The sequence below is a fragment of the Pteronotus mesoamericanus genome, unplaced genomic scaffold, assembly GCF_021234165.1.
Source record: "Pteronotus mesoamericanus isolate MK-2021 breed Mesoamerican mustached bat unplaced genomic scaffold, CSHL_Meso_final contig_221, whole genome shotgun sequence".
NCBI lineage: Eukaryota > Metazoa > Chordata > Mammalia > Chiroptera > Mormoopidae > Pteronotus > Pteronotus mesoamericanus.
Genome location: NW_026555092.1, coordinates 15410674 through 15433869, shown reverse-complemented (window position 1 = coordinate 15433869; position 23196 = coordinate 15410674). Strand labels below are relative to the sequence as shown.

The 23196-nt window shown below is 38.4% G+C and overlaps 1 protein-coding gene and 1 non-coding gene across 2 annotated transcripts in view; one reads left to right on the top strand and one right to left on the bottom strand.

Moving 5' to 3' along the window:
- Positions 1 to 23196, bottom strand: part of ZMPSTE24 (zinc metallopeptidase STE24) — a 39518-nt gene that overhangs the window by 3748 nt on the left and 12574 nt on the right. The window contains exons 6-9 of the mRNA XM_054572043.1: positions 22238 to 22379; positions 13546 to 13730; positions 3970 to 4074; positions 1186 to 1329 (exon numbers count right to left, since the gene is read on the bottom strand). Coding sequence (XP_054428018.1) covers positions 1186 to 1329; positions 3970 to 4074; positions 13546 to 13730; positions 22238 to 22379 — 576 coding nt within the window. The remainder of the gene's footprint in view (positions 1 to 1185; positions 1330 to 3969; positions 4075 to 13545; positions 13731 to 22237; positions 22380 to 23196) is intronic.
- LOC129069516 (U6 spliceosomal RNA) lies at positions 11949 to 12055 on the top strand. The gene has a single exon (XR_008529012.1). It is a non-coding gene; the product is annotated as a U6 spliceosomal RNA (small nuclear RNA).

Sequence of the window (23196 nt, the reverse complement as noted above, 5' to 3'; positions counted from 1 at the left end):
AAGCAGAGCAGTCTGGGATGATTAGTATACACAGTCCTTAAGGCATTACTGAATTGTGACAGAAGACAGAAATGACAATATCATTATAAGGTGGCCTGTAACCTCTTTAAGCAGCAACAAACTATGTAAGGCATTTCATAAATACTTTCAATAAAAATTGAAGTATAAAATTAGCCCCCCCCCCATCCCAAGGCTGTTACCTTTGCCTTTCCCTCTCCTAAGCTCCAAGGGCCCTGCTTTTGCTTCTGTAACTTGCCTCCTGGGTCCACACAGCCCCGCTGACTGACTTCTTCTACCTCTGCAACTTTCTAAATAAACTTTCTCTTATAATTTGAAATAAAAAAACCCTTAATATATAACATTAAAACATTTAGAGTTTAAAGATAATCTTAGTTCTCTGGAAAACTTGTTTAGATTATGTGGTTGGTGCTATATAAATATGATCTGTTTCTCTCTTTTCTGGTGCCTTATCTTTTTCCCCTTTTTATGAAGAAATATCTCAAGATCCCCATTGTTATTTCTTGGTTTAATATGGAAGCCTGATCATATATGACATGTTGTTATCTTCAGATTTGTTAATAGTCTCAGTAATCCATGTCTTATATGTATGAAGTCCCACTACTGGGCAATCATAGAGCAGTGGTTCTTAAAGTTCACTTATCATAAAGTACCCAGTTCTGATTTAGAGGGTCCTGGGGTGGGACCCTAAGGCTATTCTGGGGCAGGGGATCAGAGAACAGAATCAGAGAAACACTCTCATACAGCCTCCCTTCTCTAGCCATATATACTCCATTATCATTTGTTTTATGCCCTCACATACAGATTTTCACCCAAGCCCTGGTGAACATGTGGTCTAGGACATAGCACTCCAACAGTTAACTTCTATCCACCAAGACTTTGAGGTGTGTGTTATATCAAGATTTATACTACTGAAGTCTAATTCTTCACTTTCTCTCCCATCAGTATGCAACAAGCATTTGCTTATTTGGGCTTGGGTTTTTCTGCTCAAGCTGGAAAACTTTTTTTTTTTTTTAATACTGGTGAGTAAATCAAGGGACGGAAAGACTTTGTTTCATTTCCTTGTTAAAACTATAGTTTTGTTTATTTCTTTTTCCACTACCCTATGGGTTCTAGTTTTGAAACAGGCAGGGCATATGTGAGATTATATTAAAGATTATACATTACCTCATTGTAAGGTGAAAAAATAAACTGGAAGATAATCAACAGTCCAATTAGAGTGGGTTGGCTGTCAAAAAAACCAAATGCAGCAAAGAGCTCCTTTCGACCAATTAATACAGCAAACAAGAAGAAACACAGGAAAGAATTCGTCTAGAAAGAAGGACATAACATTTCTAAGTTATTACTAAGCTGATTTCACTGAAATACCAAAAAGTAGAATAAGACATCACGGTGTGACTTTAAGAGTGGTGTTAAGTGTAGGGGGACAAAAAGTTATTTAGGTAGTTTTATAGTTTTATTTTTATTCTAAAAAGAAAAATAAAATTTCCCCAAACATATAAACTATATATATTTTTCTCTAAGGACAGGCTTAAGTGAAGACTCCTATGATTGAGGGTTTAAAGTGGCCAAAAGTAATGGGATATTTTCTTTCTGTAAAAAGTTAAAGGGCTAGAATGGATTCTGGCTTTGTTTGCACTAGACCATAATCGGACACGAGGCCTCCCACCTGACCTTGATGTAGAGGCTCAAAAGAAGCTGGCTTCCCTTGAGTTCTCTTTAGTACCAATGGAGCTGCACACCACAGTTACAAAGGTCCAAGAAAAAAGTAGATCGATCTTTAACAATATGTGAAAAAATCCAAATTCAGTCTGAACCAGTAAAGTTGGAGAACAAATACCATTCTTTTCCCTGAGCAGATGAGGATCTCGGAAGCTACGTATACCATATTCAATGCACCGTTCCACCCATTCACCAGATGACCCAAAAGGTGCCAGCTTAGCAGGGGCCTCAGAGCACAAGGCTCACCAGCTGGCCCAGGACTACAAGCACTTTCGCCGCTCAGCCTTTAGAACTCAGCAGACCCCACATGACGAGCTCCAAGAGAAAACTGCACTCACAGTGAAGGCCCCTAGAACTGCAAGCTATGCACTCCATTTCCATTAAGTAACCACAGTCCTCTTGAAAAACTTTTGCTTTGCTACTGGGCTCTACTAAAGACTGATTCTTGACCATGGGACACCACGGTCCTGCAATCTGAGCTGCTCCTCCTGACCTGGGTGCTACCCTGATCCACCCAGCAAGGAAACTGGTATGCCCAGAAGCACTCCAACATCAGGTGTATGTAGGAGTGGGAATGAGGGCAGTCATGAAGGCAGAAGTAAGTTAAATAAGCGGGTGGCTCACACTCCTGGTGTGCCAGCTCCTGATATCGGTCACCCCTCCATGCGCCCTTACTCTAGGGGGTTCCCTATAATCATTTACTTGAGGAGGAAATGTTTGAGCCTGCTTTACAAATAATACAATACGCTGGCACCAGCTAAAAGGAGAAAGCTGTGGCATCAGACTATCACACAAGGATGGTCCTGGGAGACAGTGGTGAAAGGAAATTCTCTCCATGAGGAACTTCAAGCAGTTTATCTCATTGTTCACTCAGTCTGGAAGCAGAGAGGGCCTACGATGAGGATGTATATACCAATTCACTGGGGGTGGGCAACCCCTGGTTGGGCTGGATGATCAGGGCTTTGGGAACAAATCAGAGGATGGCTACCAAGGTGATATGGAAAAGACAGGTGTGGGAAAACGTCCAAAATTAGCCCTGAATGTGGTAATTTCCACGGTGGAGGAGGTTCCCAATGATCCCGTGGAGAAGATGCCTGCTCTGTGGATGTTAGCCTGTCTCTCTTCCTGGCCACTCACGGACTTGGTCGAGGGGCTCGTGAACAAAGTGGTCACAGTGACAGGGATGGAGTCAATGCATTAGTCAACAACGCGGGCATCCCCCCACTGGCTACTGTGAGGCGCCCAATTTATTTTTCAAAGATGCAATTAACTCCAGCCCTGGGAAGGTACCACACCTTAGGGACCAACCCACAACCTCATGATAAGCTGATTCCATTGGACCTACTTTTAAGAAATAGGCAGCGATTTTCCTTATTAGATTAAATACTTACTTTGAACTTGGATTTGGACTTATTTAATGCCTTACCCACTGTTGTGTAGCCATACAACATAGCTTCAAGTCAAGGAACTCATTTTTATACCTACAGATGTAAGGCAACAGGAAAGTGTCTACAGAGAGGGGTTCATAAGTCTTCCCATATAATATAATCCATCACCCAGAACAAGTTGGCCTTTAAGAAAGGTACAAAGTCCCAACAAAGACTTATTAAGGCCACAAATGTTCAGATCCAGTCAGCAACATGTTGTGCTATTTCAACCAGAGCCTGCAAACTTGTGGTCACTCTGTGGATTTAGAGGTATTAATACCCAGAGGGGGAATGTTACAGTAATTGTTACTTTCTTCTTTATATACATGACATTTTCCAGTTTCCTTTCAATGGATGTACAATGACTTTTAAGAGAGAAAAAATGTTTTTCGAAAAAGAATTTATTGTCTACCTTATTGAGGCCCACTCCTTCTGATCTTACAGCTCCCACAGCTGAATAACTCAGGAGGTAGTGACGGTAATGGGGATAACAACAAATATTTTATAAGACTTACTACTTTCTAAATATTACTACAAACTCTTTACATGTATTAACTCATTTAATTCTTACATCAGCCCTAGGAGGCCTTATCATTCAGTAAGGGAGTGGTGGCAGTAATGGAAGGGGTTCAGGAGTTTGCCTAAGGTCACTCACATAGGTAGTGAGTCAGGGGCTGTGACGTGAAGCTGGGGCCAGCCTGTGGAGCCCGCCTTAACCTCTCTACCATATGACCTCTCATACCTGCCATACTTCTAATGTGACTACCATGCCATAAAAAGAGAACTGTCACTCCAAACTTACCTGGCTAATAATGATATTTTTGACTGTATGTCCCAACTTCCAATGCCCCAGTTCATGGCCTAGAACAGCAAGTACCTCCTCATTTTTGCATCCTTGTTTCTTATTCTGAATCAAAAAACAAATTGAAAATAAATTATCAAGAACCTTTACAAACTTTATACCCTTTAACCCAGTGAAAGCCCATCTTTGATTTTAACTAAAGGAAACAATTAGACTTTTGTGCAAAACTGTTCATTCACTTAACAAAACATTCTCTGAAGCACTCCATGTTAGACACTGGGTTAAGCACTGAAGATAGAATCACGAACAAGACAGACATATTCTGACTTCATGAAGCATACAGTCTAGTTTAGGCTGGGAAAAAAAATGGAAAAAACATAATCTTTATCAATAGGACAATAGTTAAACAGATCATGACAAAGTCATAGGACAGCCATGTTATAGACCCATTAGAAATTCTGATTTCAAAAATTTTGTCGTGGCGTGGGAGACTGCTCATGATGAGTAGTGTCAAACAATAGTTATGCTGTAGACCTATCAAATGTTCTCAAGGTCATGTTCTGATAAGGGAAAATGAGTTAACTAGGTGAGGAGAGCAGGAAACAAAACTAGAAACACAGTATGATTCTATGAAAAAATTTGAATGTATATGTAAAAACACACAAATCTAGGAAACAGATGAAGTATTCAATATATCAAAATGTTAACAGTAGTTTTTTTCTCTATGGTAGAAGTACAGTGATGTTCAATTAGTTTGTATCTTTCTTATGTTCCAAATTACGTACAATAAGCACATATCACTTATGATCTCAAAAATACACCAGAAATTGCCATTTTACAAATTGAGACTCCCAATTTAAAACAGCAGAAAGAACATTCACATCTAATTTTATTCCCACAAAAAACCCCAGTAAAATGAATATGTGTGTGTATATCCATGAGAATGGGGAAAACAACAGAGGTAACAAGAGCAACATTTTGGAAGCAGCGGAGCAGATGAAGAAAAGAGAACTGGCATCATTCACATCAGAATCTTCAAAGGGCTTGGGGACCAACGGCACCAGGTACTGTGGAGCTGGGGCGATGCGGGAGGTGACTAAAGTAAGAATTGGGTGAGAGCTGTTTGAGAAGGAGTTAGAGCTCCAGGTTCCTTCTCCAACTCCACGCCAAAGGCTACGGCTCCTCCCTCATCCTGAAAGTTTGTTCTCTGGATAGAGAAAAAGAGGACCTTTCATCTGGGGGTTCACTAAGCCTGTCAATAAAAAAGGCAGTGGCCGTCATCCTGACAACAAAATCTATCTCTGGGCCATGTATAAGACATCTAGACCACAGGGATGTTAAGGATAAAAGGAAAAGGAGGAATGAGACGGTGGTGATGGCTGCACAACCTTATGAATATGCGTATACTAAAAAACAACTCATTTGTACACTTTAAAATGGTTCAAATCATAAATTTTATCTCACCTTTTTTTGAAAAGTAAAATGACATATCTAGTAAGCATTAACCAAAGAAGGCTAGCAGCAGTACTAATATCAGACAAAATCAACCTAAAGACAAAAAGCCTTCTTAAAGAAGGTCACGATAGAATGATAAAGGTTCAGTTTTATAGGATGATAAATTTTTATGTACCTAATACTATTTCCTCAGAATATATTAATTCAGAATTGTGAGATTTGTAAAGGAAACCTGATAAATCTATCATAATAGAGGATGTTATTATGCCTCTCTCAATCATTGACACATCAAACAAATAAAATACCAGTAATCACATAAAGATCTGAACAAAAAATAAACAAGCTTGATCTATTGGAGACATATAGCATTCTGCAAAAAACAATTAGAAAACATATATCCTAGAAAGTAAAAGCTAAATGTTTTGAAATAAACTCCAGCTACTTAAAAGGGTGAAGTATGAAACCATGGATGAGCATGGAACTGATGTTACTTTACAGTTTAGAAAGATGCAACCTAATGGGAATACAGGCAACAAGGTTTCTTGGACTCTAGATAGTCCACTTCTTTTCCCCTCCTTTACCAATTCCTCATATTTAAGGAAAATGGCCAGTTAAAGCAAAGCCCAGTAGATACTAAGAAAAAGGGACCAATTAAAAATATTTGCAAGATAGTATTTACATTTATTATATCTTTACATTCTAAATATTAGAATATAGGTCAAAGTATATTTGTTAAAGAAAAGAATGAGAGAACTAACCTAGTTCTTTCACTATCTAAGAGACGCATGTGTACTTGTACCTTCAGGGCATGACCACTAAGAGGAAATAATGAATTAATGCACCAATTAATAGACATTTATTCTAAGGGGAAAGTTAAGAAGTGCAACTGAAGATTTACATACAAAGACATTCACTGCAAGAACATTTTTTGTATTTTTGGCAAGAACATTTTTAACAGCAGAAAACTGGTAACAACCCATATATCCAACTAACCATAAACACAGTGAAATATTATGGTTAGTTGGATCATAAATGATTTTGTCATTGTCTTGACCAGTGTGGCTTGGCTGGTTGGGCATCATCCTGCAAAGTGAAAGGCTGCTGGTTCGATTCTTGGTCGGGGCACATGCCTGGGTTGTCTGTTTGGTCCCTGGCTGCAGCGTGGCTGAGTTTTAAGAGGTAACTGGTAGATGTTTCTCTCTCACACTGATGTTTCTCCCTCTCTCTTTCTCTTTCCCTTCCCCTCTCTCTAAAAAGAAATAAAATCTTTAAAATAAATGATTTTGTTATTGATGTTTTGTAACTTTTCTATTACTTTAGTAATAAGCAAAAATATTTGCAAGATAGTATTTACATTTATTATATCTTTACATTCTAAATATTAGAATATAGGTCAAAGTATATTTGTTAAAGAAAAATATAAAAATATGGCTGTTTTTGTTTAATAATAATGATGATACTCATTAGTGGCTTATGCACCAGATAGTGAATATTAGATATTTTACATACAGTTAATTTATCTCCATTTCTTTTTTTTTTAAAGATTTTATTTATTTATTTTTAGAGAAGGGAAGGGAGGGAGAGAAAGAGGGAGAGAAACATCAAATGTGTGGTTGCCTCTTGTGCACTCCTCACTGGGGAGACCTGGCTTGCAACCCAGGCATGTGCCCAAGACTTAGACTCAAACCGGCAACCCTTTGGTTCACAGGCTGGCACTCAACCCACTGAGCAACTCCAGCCAGGGCTCATTCATCTCCATTTCTATAAGGCAGATACCATTAGCCTCACTTTATATAAATTAACACGGTCTTCAGGCTTCTGTTTTCACTAGTTACCTGCTTCTCAATACAAACTATAAATTCTTTTATAAAAACAACCAGTTCTCACCCTGGCTGGTATGGCTTAGCGGATTGAGTGCTGGCCTGCAAACTAAGGCAACCAGTTCATGTTTCTCTCTCTCTTTCTCCCCACCTTCCCCTCTACCTAAAATTAAATAAATAAAATCTTTAAAAAAAAACAACCCAAAACCCAACCAGTTCTCTATTAGCGCAGACTATAGGTTTGACACCTGGATTTAGGAAGCTATTCAGAACTGTATGGGAGTCACATTCAAAGATACGAATGAAAAGAGCTTAAACAAGGATCGCATTCCAGAAAAAAGGGACTTGCTTATTTATTGTAGAGTCTAAGGCAGAGCTGGATTTTCTTCTCTTTCCACATTTCATATAAAAGAACAGAAATAACCACCACGCATATTTACTTATCTGTAGTATTAATAGTTTTCTTTTTATATAAAATTCATACGCCGATTCATTTGATCCTTACAACACCAAACTGGGTAGAATAGAATTATCTTCATTTTAGAGAGGAAGAAAAGGAAGCTGAGGAATTAAAATTGCCCTGGCCAGTGTGGCTCAGTTGGTTGCAGCATCATCCCATAAACTGAAAGGTTGTGGGTTCAGTTCCAGTCAGGGCACATATCTATGTTGCAGGTTCAGTCCCCCAGCAGGGTGCATGTGAGAGGCAACAGGTTTCTCCCTTCCTTCTCTTAAAAAAAAAAAAAAAAAAGCCTTTTTTTTTTTTTAATTTATTGATTTGAAAGAGAGAGAGGAAAGGGGTGGGGAGAAGAGAGAGAGAGAAACACTGACTTGTTGTTCCACTTAATTTAGGTACTCTTTGGTTGCTTCTTGTATGTGCCCTGACTGGAGATCAAACCCGCAACCCTGGCGTATTGGGAGAATGCTCTAACCAACTGAGCTCCTTGGCCAGGGCAAGAATTAAATTGTCTTGCTTAACATCACCTTGCTAATAAGTAGTGGGTAAAATTCAAACCCACAGCTTTGGAGCCTGTGTCATTTCTGTTATACTTATCTGTTAGGAAGGCTTTCACCTAATCCTAGCACTTGCTTGGGAAACACTTTGTTTCTTCCACAAAAGGGCAGTTTTTGTGTACAGCTTTTATATGGTTTTAGTTTTCCTTTGACTTAAACTGCTTTTGACACAGGTTGTTTAAATTATGTGTTCCATTTGTCTTCTGAAGGGTAAAATTCCAAAGAATAAATTCTCTATAGACATTTAAAAAATATATTAGTAGCAAGTATAGAGACATTCAAAATGTTCATAGTAGTTACCACTAGGAGAAGTTTCAGGTAACTTTTGTGTTCTTCCTTAAACTTCTGTTAAAAATGAAACGATTCATCTTCTCTACATCATCCAGACTTAAAATCATCTTTGCATTCCCCACCGCATTGTACATAGTAGGTGGTCAGTAGCAGGTGCTGAATAAATTGCTGATTCCTAAACATCTGCCACATTTGTGTACTCTCTCTGTGATTATTTACTTAGTATCCTTTTTTTCCAATTTTAATTTTATCCTCACCTGAGAACATATTTTTCATTGCTTTTAGAGAGAGAGGAAAGGGGAGAATGAGAGAGAGAGGAAGGAGGAGAATGAGAGAGAGAGAGAGAAAGAAAGAGAAATCAATGTGAGAAAGAAACATTAACTGACCACCTTCTCCTCCCTGCTCCAACGGGGGATTGAACTTGCAACCTGGGCACATGCCCTGGCCAGAAATTGAACCTGCGCCCCCTAGGTCTATGGGACAATGCTTCAACTAACTGTGGCATACCTGCCAGGGGTTAGCATCTTTCTTTAAACCCATTTATTTTTTAAAACGGCCTTATCCTAAATGACAATATTCATGAAATCATAATATGCTAGTTTTTTTCCTGATACACATTAGTAAATATATAGCTATTAAAATTAAAACTATTGATATACTATCTCAAACCATCTCACCAGCCCTGGCCAGTGTGCCACTGTCAGTTAGGCCTCATCCCACAAAGTGAAAGGTTTCCGGTCTGATTCCCAGTCAGGGCGCATGCTTGGGTGGCGGGTTCAGCCCCCCATTTGGGGCACTTAAAAGAAGCAACTGATTGATGTTTGTCTCATACACTGATGTTTCTCAACTTCTTTTTCTTTCTCCCTTCCCCTTTCTCTAAAAATAAATAAATAAAATCTTAAAAAAATAAAATATTCTCACCAGCGGCACATACACCGGAAAGCAATATAGTTAATAAGTGTTGAGTCAACCTTTGACCTTCTCCTTCAGTCCTCATAATAGCAATTACCAAGTACTTTAAATCCACCTTTTATTGTGACTCTTCCACTTATTCTGACCTTTCCCTCTAGTGCAGGCCCTCATTATTTCCTGCCTATCTTGGATGTCTTGATGCAACAGTCCCTAGAAACCTCCCTGCTTTCAATCTTTGCTCTATCCTATATGCTGCCACCAAATTTTAATCTTCCTAAAACAAGCTTTGGCCTCCACTCAAGTCAATCTAAACTTTCCAGGCCACTGGAAATGCCCACTCCATGTCTTCGGGAAGGAGTATTTTACAAACTGGTCCTCGCCTAGCTTTTTCTGTTTACAAGAAACCTTTCAGTCATTAGCCTCTGAATAGCCATTGTTTTCTTTTCCTCTCCGTAGTTTTATTCATTTCATGTCTTTAATGTGAAAAGGACCATCCTCAAGTTAATATTCTACTTCAAATATCTTTTTTAAAGAATTCTGCCTGACCATTAGAACTTACATTAATTTCTTAATTTCTGAAAGTCACATTATTTCAGCCACTTAGTATACGTACCACGTTTATCTTAAAGTATGGGCTACTTGTATACATATCTAGTCTCCTTTACTATAGGTTCTTTTTAATTTTTTAAAAAGATTTTATTTATATTTACTTTTAGAGAAAGGGGAAGGGACGAAAAAAGAAAAGGAGAGAAACATCAATGTGTGAGGGATAAATTGATCAGTTGCCTCCCTCATGCCCCTAACTGGGGGCCTGGCCCACAACCCAGGCATGTACCTTGGCCAGAAATCGAACTGTGACCTGTCAGTTCGCAGGTTGGTGCTCAGGCCACTGAGCCACATCAGCCAGGGCTCTTTTTAATTTTATTTATTTATTTTGATTTTAGAGAGGAGGAAGGGGAAGGGGTGGGGGAGGGAGGGACGAAGAGAGAGAGAGAGAGAGAGAGAGAATATCAGTCGGTTGCCTCCTGTGTGTGCTCTAATCAGGGACTGAACCCATGACCTAGGCATATGCTGTGACTAGGAATCAAATCCATGACCCTTGGTTTATAGGATGATGCTCCAAGAAACAGAGCCACACTGGCCAGGGCTACCATAGGTTCTTTATGTCTAATGTTATCTTCATCTTGTAACATACATAGACACTAAAATATTTGTAGTTATTGATGAAATAAAGTAGCTCTTCAGAAAGCCAGCAAAATTACTCAAACTCCATTGAATATGCTTCAAAGGACTGCCCAATCTTTTTAAAAATTTAAGCCAAAAATTACTCTTCTCATAGATACTAAAAATCTGTAGTTTTATTACATTGCTTAAAATTAGTAAACCACTATCTAATTTCTAGGTTTGGCTATAATGTAATCTACCCTGTAGGTGGATACCTCTTATTTTATTTTACTTTATTTTTTCTTTTTCTCCCCGCGACCACTTTCCTCTTCCCCACCCATGCCCACCTCCCGCCCTCAATCCTTCCCCACTTTGGCTTTGTCCATGGGTCCTTTATACATGTTCCTTGACTTGACCCTTCCCCTTCTTTTCCCATTACCCCCCTCCCGCCTCCCCTCTGGTTACTGTCAATTTGTTTTTTATTTCAATGCCACTGGTTATAATTTGCTTCCTTGTTTGTTTTGTTGATTAGGTTCCACTTATAGGTGAGATAATCTGGTATTTGTCTTTTGGATACTTCTTAGGTAGGTTGCTTTGCTGAACTTGTATGATTCCTCAGTGTTGTCACTGCGTTACCCTTCTGGACTCCAGTTTTCCTGCTAAAAGATGACCTAAGATCTCCTCCTGGCTTAAATCCTATAACTCTTGGTCAGACCAAATTGACTTATTACAGCATCATAAAAATCCCACTTAAGAAGTAAATAAAAAATTAAAGGAGTTAAGCCTCTCCCAATGCTATCTAATCTTCTCAGACTTTTGATCCATCTACATGTTTGTAACAGACTAGGCAATTTACTAGACCATTTTTTAAGGCCAAAATAGATGCTCAAATGATAATAGTTATTTTCTGGTACTTAGAATATATAAAATGAACTATAAGGTATTTCAGAATACAGGGTGGGGCAAAAGTAGGGTTACAGTTTGTGTGGAAAATAATACAATAATTTTAATAAATAATACAAGACGAAACTCTGTGTTTTGTTCACTCACAACTGTAAAACTACTTTTGCTCCGCCCTATATTATTTCACTTAATCTTCATGACCCTAGTGTTTCTCAACTCAGAGTAACCTTGCCCCACAAGCCCCTACTCCCCACTGGTTAGATACCTGGCAATGTCTAGAGACATTTTTGGTAGTCACAATTGTTGGGGTGGCAAGGGAGTAGTGGTGGTGTTTACACTGGCATCTAGTGGGCAGAGGCCAGAGATGCTGCTAAAAATCCTATATGTAAAACATCCTCCCACAACAAAAAATTACGTGGCCCAGTGCTCGCTTCGGCAGCACATATACTAAAATTGGAACGATACAGAGAAGATTAGCATGGCCCCTGCGCAAGGATGACACGCAAATTTGTGAAGCGTTCCATATTTTTGTGGTGGCGATGCGGCTTGGTAGAGCAGCCCCAGACAGGGTGAGGGCTGGGTGAGGGTGGAGGATGGGGGCAGAGAATTAGAGCTTTCTTTTTCTTAAGTGCAATAAATCTAATCAGGGAGCTGGGTAGGGAGCAGCCAGGGTTCTGGAGACCCTGCTGTCTAGGCCACTTGAAGCTGCCCCCTGAGAGGCACTACATCCTGGGGAGGAGGGGGGCGGGGGAGGGACCACTCCTGTCGGTGCAACTCTGTTCACACCTTTTCTAATAAACCTGAGCTGGGTTCAAAAAAAAAAAAAAAAAAAAAAATTACACGGCCCAAATGTCAACAGTGCTGATGTGAGAAACCTGCTGGCTTCATCTTTTAGTTAAGAAACCAATGATTTCGCCCTGACCAGTGTGGCTCAGATGGCTGTGAGTCATCCTGCAAACGAAAAGGTCACTGGTTCGATTCCTGGCCAGGGCACATGCCCGAGCTGCAGGTTTGTTCCCTGGTCAGGGCGCATACTAGAGGCAACACATCAATGTTTCTCTCTCATATTGATGTTTCTTTCTCTCCCTTCCTCTGTCTCTAAAAAAATAGAAATCAAAAAGAAACCAACGATTTAGAGAGCTTAACTTACTTGCCCAGCATTACACAAATCCCAAATAGTCTCTGAAAGATACCAAAGTCTCTGAATCACACATATAAATACTGGTGACAGTTTCTGGTTAAATTTGTGTTGTTTCTTCTTATTGTCTCCTTTGTCCCATTTAGCCTTGGTACTTTAGATTTTGCTAATCAGCATCAGCTGACCTCATCCAGGAAAGGACCCAGAAGAAGCTTCCTCAGACTCAAAGGTCAGATTTAAGAAATGTCTTTTCTGGTGTTCTCACCGCATCCGGTATACATAGCTTCACTGTGGCAATTACCAGAGTGTACTGTGATTGTATAAGCTCCTTGAGAGCAAGGGTTTGCCCTTTAACTTTGTATTCCTAGAGACAATCTAAGTATCTCAGCACAGAGTATATGTTTCATAAATATTTGTTAAACAAACAAAAGAAAACTGACCAAATTATATAATGTATCCAAGGTCATACAGCTACTAAATGGCAGAACCAGGATTCAAACCCAAGTCTCTCCATTGCCAGAGACTGTAATTATTGTCTCAATGAAGCTACACAAGAGTGTTTTATCTCTTCTTTATCCTGCCTGTGGGATTTCTTTGATCATAAACATATAAGGAATATACATAAAGTCCCTGTTTTAAAGATAGCTTGTAATCACAAGAATTTACCTGTCTATGCTTCCAATATTAATGTGTATGTTCTGCAAAGCTTGCAAGATAGTTAGCATGTAGTGATTGTGATGACTTTTCCCAAATATCAGAATTATAAAGGGGCCATGTGTTGTATTCGACAGTCTCCTGAATTCAACATTCACAGAGAAATTAATGTTATTTTGAATTGTCATAGGAAATAAACCAGAGTCTCTTAGGAAAAGAAGAACTCACTTTAACTTTAGCTTTTACTTCTTCACTGTCCCCTTCTCCATCATTGCGGGGTTCCATGCCAGACTCCTCCTGGATGTCTTTGTTTAGTACAGAATACTCTTCTAGTAGAGTGTCAAACAAAACTATTCGCTTGTTCTTGAAGAAGCCATAAAAATAAGCATTGCTGTGGGAAGAGCGTTTAGACCCTAAGGAAAAGACAGTTCAAAGCATGCAAAATAATTAAAAAGTCTGGGGTCCTTGGAAAGACTCCTAGAAATTGAATTACTGGAAAGGACATTAACATTTGCAAATTGTTTAATACCTGAAGAAACCTGTATCAACATAAATCATCACCAGCAGTGGAGAGCATCTGTTTACCTGCAGTCTTGCCAACATAGATTTCTGCTCAGCAGAGCTGTATAGCAGTAAGTAAATAAGGAAAGCCGAAATATCCAGCTGCAGTGAAATAATTAAATTATGGCAAAGTTCTGAAATGGAATTTTAGGCAACCTCCTAAAATTATAATTTTAAAGCATTAACAAGATAGGAAAAAGCTCATCTATATACTCAGGATATAAAATTTTATGTATATATGGTTCCATTACTATTGTGGAAAAAAATGTCCATGTAAAGATAAAAGCATAAACAAAAGCCTATTAAGAAATATATAAAAAAACTGAAGTGTTAAAAAAATTCTGAAGTGGCTTCTAGAACTACAGATTTTTGTTCCCTCCTTTATTTTGTCTCTTTTTCCAAGGCTTTTAAAGTAAGTAAACATACTTGTATACTCAGAAAATAATTAAAGCTATTTATTTTTTAAAAAAGAGATTTTAATTATTTATTTTTAGAGAGGGGGAGAAACAGAGGGAAACATTCAGGTGTGGTTGCCTCTTGTACGCCCCCTACTGGGGACCTGCCCCACAACCCAGGCATGTGCCCTGACTGGGAATTGAACCGGCGACCCTTTGGTTTGCAGGCTGGCACTCAATCCACTGAGCCACACCAGCCAGGGCTAAAACTACTTTTTAAAAGAATGAAAAAAGGTCTAGATTTTTAGCAGCGGCTAACAGTAGCTGAACTATGGTTGCTTTTCATTTTTTTCTTTATATGTACATGTATTTTCTAAATATTCTATAATGTGCAGTGAACTTAGTGGTTAGAAGCAGACTTTGGGTTCAGATCTTGGCTCTGCCACGTATTAGCTGTGTAAACGGAAGAAACTTCCTTAATTTCCTTAAGTTTTACTTGCCTGTTTATGATGCAAGCCAATATCTATCTCACTGGATTAGACTGAGGATTACATGAAAAATTCTAAGTAAATCAATTAGTAGCCTGATGCATATAAACAACTATTACTTAAATGCTTAAACAAATTATAAAACACTCGTTTCTCTTGAGAATTTGAGATCTCTCACAGTAAATGTGAATTTTATATCTACTTATATTTCTAATGTAAAGTATATTTAAGTAATATATTTAGAATATAGTAATTTTATATACATCGCAGTATGTTTAGAATACGGTAAGGTTTTGATAGCGGCATTTATTTATTTATTTTTCAGTTTTTGTTTAATTGCCTGGATGTTAAGAGCCAAATGTGGTCCAATTTTAGCACCTTAGGATTTGGGAAGCTATGAGTCATTCTGAGGTCTTAACACTTTTTTCTCATTTCTGTCTTCTCTAATTCTGATTTTTTTAAAAAAATTAATTTAAAAATATTTCTAAGAAGCTGCTTGAATTTATTTATGGAAGTAGGCAGATTGCATGCATATAAATAAAACAAAATTAACATTTTAATATCTCCCACTGGTCCAAGGATCTCAAAGTATGGCCCAAGGAACACGTATACTAAAATAAGCTCAGGGTATTTATCAGATGTAGATGCTAGAAACACCTCCAAGATCAGAATCTCTGGGAATGGGGCCCAGGAATCTGTTTTTTAACAAACTCTCCAGGTAATTCTTATATAGTACTCATTAAAGTTTAACAGTTTCTGCACCAGACCATAAGCTTTTTGTATCTCTGTGCCGGGCATGTAGGATATATTCCATAATCCTTGTTTACTGAGTGGATTAATGATACCACTTGAGGTATGAAGTAATGTATTTGAGAACTCTGAGAATCAAAGTGTTCTATGCAAATGTATGGCATTGCCACCTGTCATTTTTGTTTATGATGTTTGATCTTAATCAACCTTTCAGTAAACCACTCTCTCCTTGAAACACTTTTTTTCCAGTCTCAAAGAAAACAGCATTTTCTCCTGTTTTCCTTCCTACCTCGATGGTCTCTCTTTCTCAGTTTCTGATGCTGGCTCCCCCTCTCCTGCTGACTCTGCCCCGAGCCCCTTTCTCTTTTCTATGTGCCCTCACTCATGTTGTTAAACACCACCTGTGCGACAGATACTTCCATATCAATCTTCTTCACCCCGACCTCTCCCTAGAGCTCCAAACTCATACACCCAGCTGCCTAAATGATCTCTCTCCATCTTTGCATGGATGTCTACAGTGCATATTTGTTGTTTATATTTTTTAGAAAATATTTTATTGTTGTTCTATTCGAGTTGTCCCAATTTTTCCCCCATCGCTCTCCTCTGCCCAGCCCTCCCTCCACTCCCACAGTCAATCCCCACCCTGTTGTCCATGTACATGGGTCATTCATACATGTTCCTTGACTTTTCCCCTCCCCTTCTTTCCACCTATATTCCCCTCTCCACTCCCCTGTAGTCACTATCAGTCTGCTCCTTGTTTCCATTACTCTGGTTCTCTTTTGCTCATTTGTTGTTTTGTTCATTAGGTTCCTGTTATAAGTGAGATCATGTAGCATTTGTCTTTCACTGCCCAGCTTATTTCACTGGCTCAGTGGATTGAGTGCCACTGAGAACTAATATTTTCCAGTTCCATCCATGCTGTCGTGAAAGGTGGGAGCTCCTTCTTTCCTTCTGCTGTGTAGTACTCCACTGCGTAAATGTACCAGTTTTTTGATCCACTCATTTACTGACGGGTACTTAGGATATTTCCAGCACTTGGCTATTGTAAATAACACTGCTGTGAACATAGATAGGGGTGCACAGGTTCTTTTGAATTGGTGTTTCAAGATTCTTAGGGTATAATCCCAGCAGTGGAATCACTGGGTCAAAAGGCAGTTCCATTTTTAGTTTTTTTGAGGAAATTCCATACTGTTTTCCACAGTGGTTGCACCAGTCTGCTTTCCCACCAACAGTGCGTTAGGGTTCCCTTTTCTCCTCATCCTCACAAGCACTTGTTGCTTGTTGATTTGTTAATGATAGCCATTTTGACAGGTATGAGGTGGTAGGCATCTCATTGTGGTTTTAGTTTGCATCTCTCTGATGGCTAGTGATGTTGAGCAAACTTTCATATGGCTATGGGCCCTCTGTATGTCCTTGGAGAAGTGTCTATTCAGGTCCCTTGCCCATTTTTTAATTTGTTTGTCTTCCTGGTGTTGAGTTGTATGAGTTTTTTATATATTTTGGATATCAAACCCTTGTCCAAGGTATCATTGGCAAAAATGTATTCCAATACAGCTGGATCCCTTTTCATTTTGATGATGTTTCCTTTCACTGTGCAGAAGCTTTTTAATTTGATGTAGTCCCATTTGTTTATTTTTTTCCCTCTTATCTCCCTTGCCCTAGGAGATATATTGGTGAAAATATTCCTGTGTGGGATATCTGAAACTTTACTGCCTGTTTTCCTTTAGGACTTTTATGGTGTCACAACTTGTATCTTTTATCCATCTTGAGTTTATTCTGGTGTATGGTGTCTAGTTTTGTATTTTTGTATTTTTTTTTAAATTTCTAGTTTCATATTTTTGTATGTATGTCCAGATCTCCTAATACCATTTATTGAAGAGGTTATTTTTACTCCATTTTATGCTCCTTCCCCCTTTGTCAAATATTAATTGACCATAGAGACATGGGTTTATTCCTGGGCTTTCTATTCTGTTCCACTGATTTAGATGTCTGTTCTTATGCCAGTACCAGACTGTTTTGATTACAGTGGCCTTGTAGTATAGTTTGATATCAGGATTGTGATCCCTCCTACTTTGTTCTTCTTTCTCAAGATTACTGAGGCTATTTGGGGTCATTTTTTGTTCCATATAAATTTTTGAAATATTTGTTATAGATCTGTGAAATACGTGATTGATATTTTAATAGAGATTGTGTCGAATCTATAGATTGCTTTGGATAGCGTGGGCATTTTAATATTAATTCTTCCAATCCATGAACACATATACTTCCATTTATTTGTATTCTGTAGTTCTCCGAGTACAGGCCTTTTACCTCCCTGTTTAAGTTTATTCCTAGGTACTTTATTTTTCTTGTTGCTATAGTAAATGGGTTTTCCCCCTAGTTTCTGATATTTCTCTCTCTTTTTTAAAGATTTTATTTATTTATTTTTAGAGAGAGGGGAAGGGAAGGAGAAAGAGAAGGGTGAGAAACATCAATGGGTTGTCTCTCACATACTCCCCCACTGGGGACCTGGCCCGCAACCCAGGCATGTGCCCTGACTGGGAATCAAACCTGCAACCCTTTGGTTCATAGGCCAGCACTCAATCCACTGAGCCACACCAGCCAGGGCTATTTCTGATATTTCATTTTTGGCACACAAAAATGCCTTCCAATTTCTGAATATTGACTTTGTATCCCTCTATTTTGTCAAATTCATTTATAGGTTGAGTAGTTTTTTCGTGAAGACTAAAGGGTTTTCTATGTATGCTATCATGTTCCCTGCAAAAAATGACAGTGTTACTTTCTCCTTTCCAATTTGGAGGCCTTGTATTTCTTTTTCTTGCCTGATCGCTGTGGTTAGAACTCTCAATACTATGCTGAATAAAATTGGTGAAAGCAGACACCCTTGTCTTGTTTGTAATCTTAAGGGGAAAGCTTTTAGTTTTTGCCTGTTGAATACAGTATTGGCTGTACATTTCTCATACATGGCCTTCACTATGTTGAGGCATGCTCCTTCTATTCCCACTTTGCTGAGTGTTTTTACCATAAATAATTGCTGTACTTTATCAAGTGCTTTTTCATGTGATTTTTGCTATCATGCTATTGATATGCTCATATGATTTTTGTCTTTCATTTTGTTTAGGTGCTTTGATTTGCAAATATTGTGCCATCCTTGCATCCCTGGGATGAATCCCACCTGATCATGGTGTATGATCTTTTAAACGTATTGCTGGATCCAGATTGCTGATATTTTGTTGAGGATTTTAAGCATCTATGTTGATCAGAGATATTGGCCTGTAGTTTACTTTCTTTTTTGTATTTTTATCTAGTTTTGGAATTAGGATAATACTGGCCTCATAAAAAGAGTTTGGGAGTCCTTTCTCTTCCTGAATTTTTTGGAATAGTGTGAGAACAGGGGATAGCTCTTCTTTTAACGTTTGGTAAAATTTACCTGTGAAGCCATCTGGTCCAGGGCTTTTGTGTGCCAGGAGCTTTTTAATTATTGCTTCAGTTTTGCTAGTTGTTATCAGTCTATCCAGGCTTTCTGCTTCTTCTTGATTCAGTTTTGGAAGTTTGTATGTTTCTAGAAATTTTTCCATTTTGCTCAGGCTGTCCAATTTCTTGGTATATAGTTGTTCATAGTAATTTCTTACAATCCTTTGTATTTCTGTAGTGTTGGTTTTAACTTCTCCTCTTTTGCTTCTGGTTTTATTTATTTGGGTCCTCTTGTTGTTTATATTCTTTTATGTGTTTTTTACCCTGCCAAGGACTGGAATCTCCTTTCAGAGTTTAGGGAATTCATACCATATAAGCCTTGAGAGAGACCACTTATCATTTGAGAACTCCAAAAAACCTGGTATTTGCACCCCCAGCATCCTGGCAGCTAGCCCGTGCCCTGGCTCAGTCAATCAAATGTACCCACTAGGGACACTGAATAGTTAGCTAATTAGCAAAGAAGCTGGACAGTGAGGAACTATTTGTGTAGGCGCTAGTGGCAGGGATGTTAGGGGTGCAAACTGCTGAATCCAACAGTAAGTAGGAGGCAACAGCAGTGTCCTCCCAGACTGGTTCTGCAGGGAAACTCTGAGTTCCCCGTCTCCCCATGGAACAGCCCCTTTTCCAAGCTTGGTAAACTTAACTTTCCTAGTGATTCTGTAAGCTATCAAATATTATTTCAATAAGCAATTTTTTTCTGCTCAAGTCAGCCACAGTTGGTTTTTACTGTTTGCAACTAACTACTGCTTGCAAAACTCCTAATTCAATGTTCAATAGATATCTCAATGATCAACACATCCAACTTAATTTCATATAAACCTGATGTCTTCCAGTTTTTTCTGATCTCAGTAAGCCACCATTTATCCAATTGCCCAGGCTAAAAATCTAAATCGTTATCCTTGATGCCTCCCTTTCCCTCTATTCCTTTCCATGTAATCTATTAGCCAAGTCCATCAACTCTACCTCTAAAACATATCCCCAGTGCATCCACTTCTGTCCATCAATCACTAGTGCCCTAGTCTAAGCTGCCACTATCTCCTACCTGGATTACTACAACAACCTCCTAACTGTTCTCCCTGCTTCTCCTCTTGCCTCCCCTACCATCTATTCTCCATATAGCAAAAGAAGATATTTTAAAAACACAAACCAGACCATGTCTCTTTCCTGCTTAAAACCTTTGATGGCTTTCCCCCCAAATTTAAAATTTAAGTTCCTTCCCTGATTTACAAAAACCTTCGTGGTCTTATTCTTGCCTGTGTCTCAGCTCTAATATCCTCTAACGCTCTCCTGCTATGTGGCAGCCACATTGGACTTCTTTCTGTTTCTTGAAGATTCCAAGCTCTGGAAGGTTTTTCTATTGAACTCAGCATACACAGCTCCTTCCTTCAGTTCTCAACTTAAAGTCTTTTGCTCAGAGAGGTCTTGTCTGGTAACCTATTCTAAAGTATCTACTCAGTAACTCTTCATCACATCACACTAGTTTAATTCTCTGCACAGCACTTGCTATCTGATATTTTCTGGGAGCAGGAATCTTGGCTTCTCACTACAATATTCCTATTAATTTACAAATCTGTAATATGTGTTATTGTTAATAACAACATTCATTCATTCAAAATATTTTTGAGGATTGTTAACATTATTAACAATAAAAGTATATGTTACCAGTGAGTAAACTTCTGTTTAGCAAAGTTAAGCAGAAGTTTAAGTTGCCCAAAGTCACACAGGTAACTGTGATAGAACTAGGATTCAAACCCAAGACTATTGACTCCACAACCTGACCTCTGAAATTCTACCCCTCCACCCACTCCAATCTTGATTTTCTGTAAGGTCCGAGCTTATAGTATAACCAGACTCCTTCTTCTAAAATCCTAGAGCACTGATGGTAGATACTACACATCTATCAAGTACCTCTGTTGTCATATCATTAGCTGTCATTTCATGCTTTCTGATTGTAACTTAAGTGATCAGCAAATTAGGTTGCTCCCTTCAGTAAAAGACCCTCAGAAACTGTTGTATTGATTAGTGTGCTACTAGTTTAATATTAACTAAAAGAGCAGTGATCTCAGAGACTAAAGTAATTATCAATTGGCTTACTCTCCTAACATTTGCCCATAGAAATGTTCCCATTGTACCTTTAGTTTGGCTGTGTAACCTCGGAAACTACCCCATGTCTAAGATTTCTATACTCTCCTAGTTGCTGTTAATTCATTCTTTCCAGTTACGATTGTCTCTGTTCTCTCCTGGCCCCACAATTATGGATGTCTCAGTTTCTACTCCTTTATCTGACTGGTGATTTTTTAGATTAGAGAAGGGATGGGTAAACTATGGCTTGTAGGCCTAATCTAATCTGCCATTTATTTTTATAAATAAAGTTTTATTAGAACACAGCCACGCTCATTTGTTTATGTATTATCTATGACTGCTTTTGTAGTATAATGACAGTTAAATCGCTGTGACAAAGAATATGTGGCCTGCAAAGCCTAAAATATTTACCATCTATGCCTTTAAGAAAATGTTTGTCAAAACCATGGTTTAGAGGAAGCAAAACTGAAACCTACAGGGATAAAGTGATTTGTCCAAGATTTCACCACTGGCAAGTAGCAGAGGAAGAACCAGTCTTATACATTTACATGGATTTTAGTTTATAGATTCTGAAAGTCATGGTTCCACACAACAGTTTTACTCTACATCTTTGTAAGCCTCCTTGAGACTTCAATAGTCTTACGTAAGCTAACAGACAGCTTACTTCTATCCAACGGTAGTGTAGTTTCTGGTTATCTGCCGGTGAAATCAGAATTGTCCAGAACACTGGAAGTTTTGTTGAAGGAGACAAAGCAATAAAAATGGTTTTGTCTAGAAGCCCCCAAACTAGTGCTAAATGGAATCTGACTATGCAAGAGTCCAACTTAATTAGTAGGAGCCAGGCAGGTAACAGAAGTACATAAATCAGTCTAATATACATAATATAACAGGGAGTGATAAAGGCCTTGGCCCAAAATTACAAACAATACTAAAAAGCCTGTCAAACATAGCTTCAGGCAAGAGCAGGAGTTGGTATCAGGCCACCAGCATTTATGCCTGAATTATGTCGTCAATTCCTACCAATCTCAGAAAGCCAAAATGCAAAATCCTAACCTTTAGATAACAAAATTATTTTTTAACCGATTTGTTCATTTATTAAAGTTTTAAGAATACAGTACTCAAATAAAACAAATCAGTCAAATGAACTCTTCTTACCCTCAGTAGCCTTACCTTCAACAACATACACTTTAGTCAGAGGAAAGTCAATACTCTTTGCCATTACTTCAATTTCTTGTTTAAGCTTTCCCTCAGGTAGAGGTGTGAATTTGTCAAATAAAGGGGCAATATAATCAGCATAGATTGTGACAAGTACCTGAAAAGTAAATGTCAGAACAACCTATGAATATGTTCTTAAAGAAAAACTACTCATTATACAAAATCAGTTACTTTAAGACAGCTACGTGATCCTTGCCTTGAGAACAGGGACCTTATCTTATTCGCTCTGATATTCCCAGCCCCATATCGTCCCAGATATTAAGTGCTTAACTGTTTGATGAATCAAATCAAAATGAGTAGTCTCTAGGTGGTAATAACTACAAACTCAAATGGTCCATTCAAAACTATCTTGGGGATTTCTGACACTTCATAAGCCCTTAATAACTTGGAATTTTGCCTTTCAAAGTATTTGTAAATAGACCTAAAGTCATTGCTGAAAAAATAATTATTCGAACTTGATTGTGTGCTGTCTGTTATTTGGTTGGTCTGCTGAAAGTAATTACCTGCAGGTTACAATTTTACATTTTGGTTGAAACAGCTCTTCCTTAAGCATTTTGGAAGATTTTCTCTGCTCTTTCCTCTCACTTCAGTTTGGCATACAACAGATATTTATAAATCCAACTAGCGCCCATTTTCTGATCTTCATCCCACCAATGGGAAGTGAAACAATGAGTATCACAGCAATTCAGACTAAAATACACCTCAGCAGTGCAGTTAAGAGATAATAGATGATTATTTTCTAGGGGCCATCAACAAACCATTGTGACTGTACTGTAGTGTTTGTGTTGTGAAACAGTTTAGAATATGGGGAGGAGAAGAGGAAAAGAAGATATGAGGAAGGGAAAATGAAGGGAGAAAGAATGAGAGAAAAAGGGAGGGAGAAGGAAGAGAGGAGAGGTGACAGTGAGGGAGAA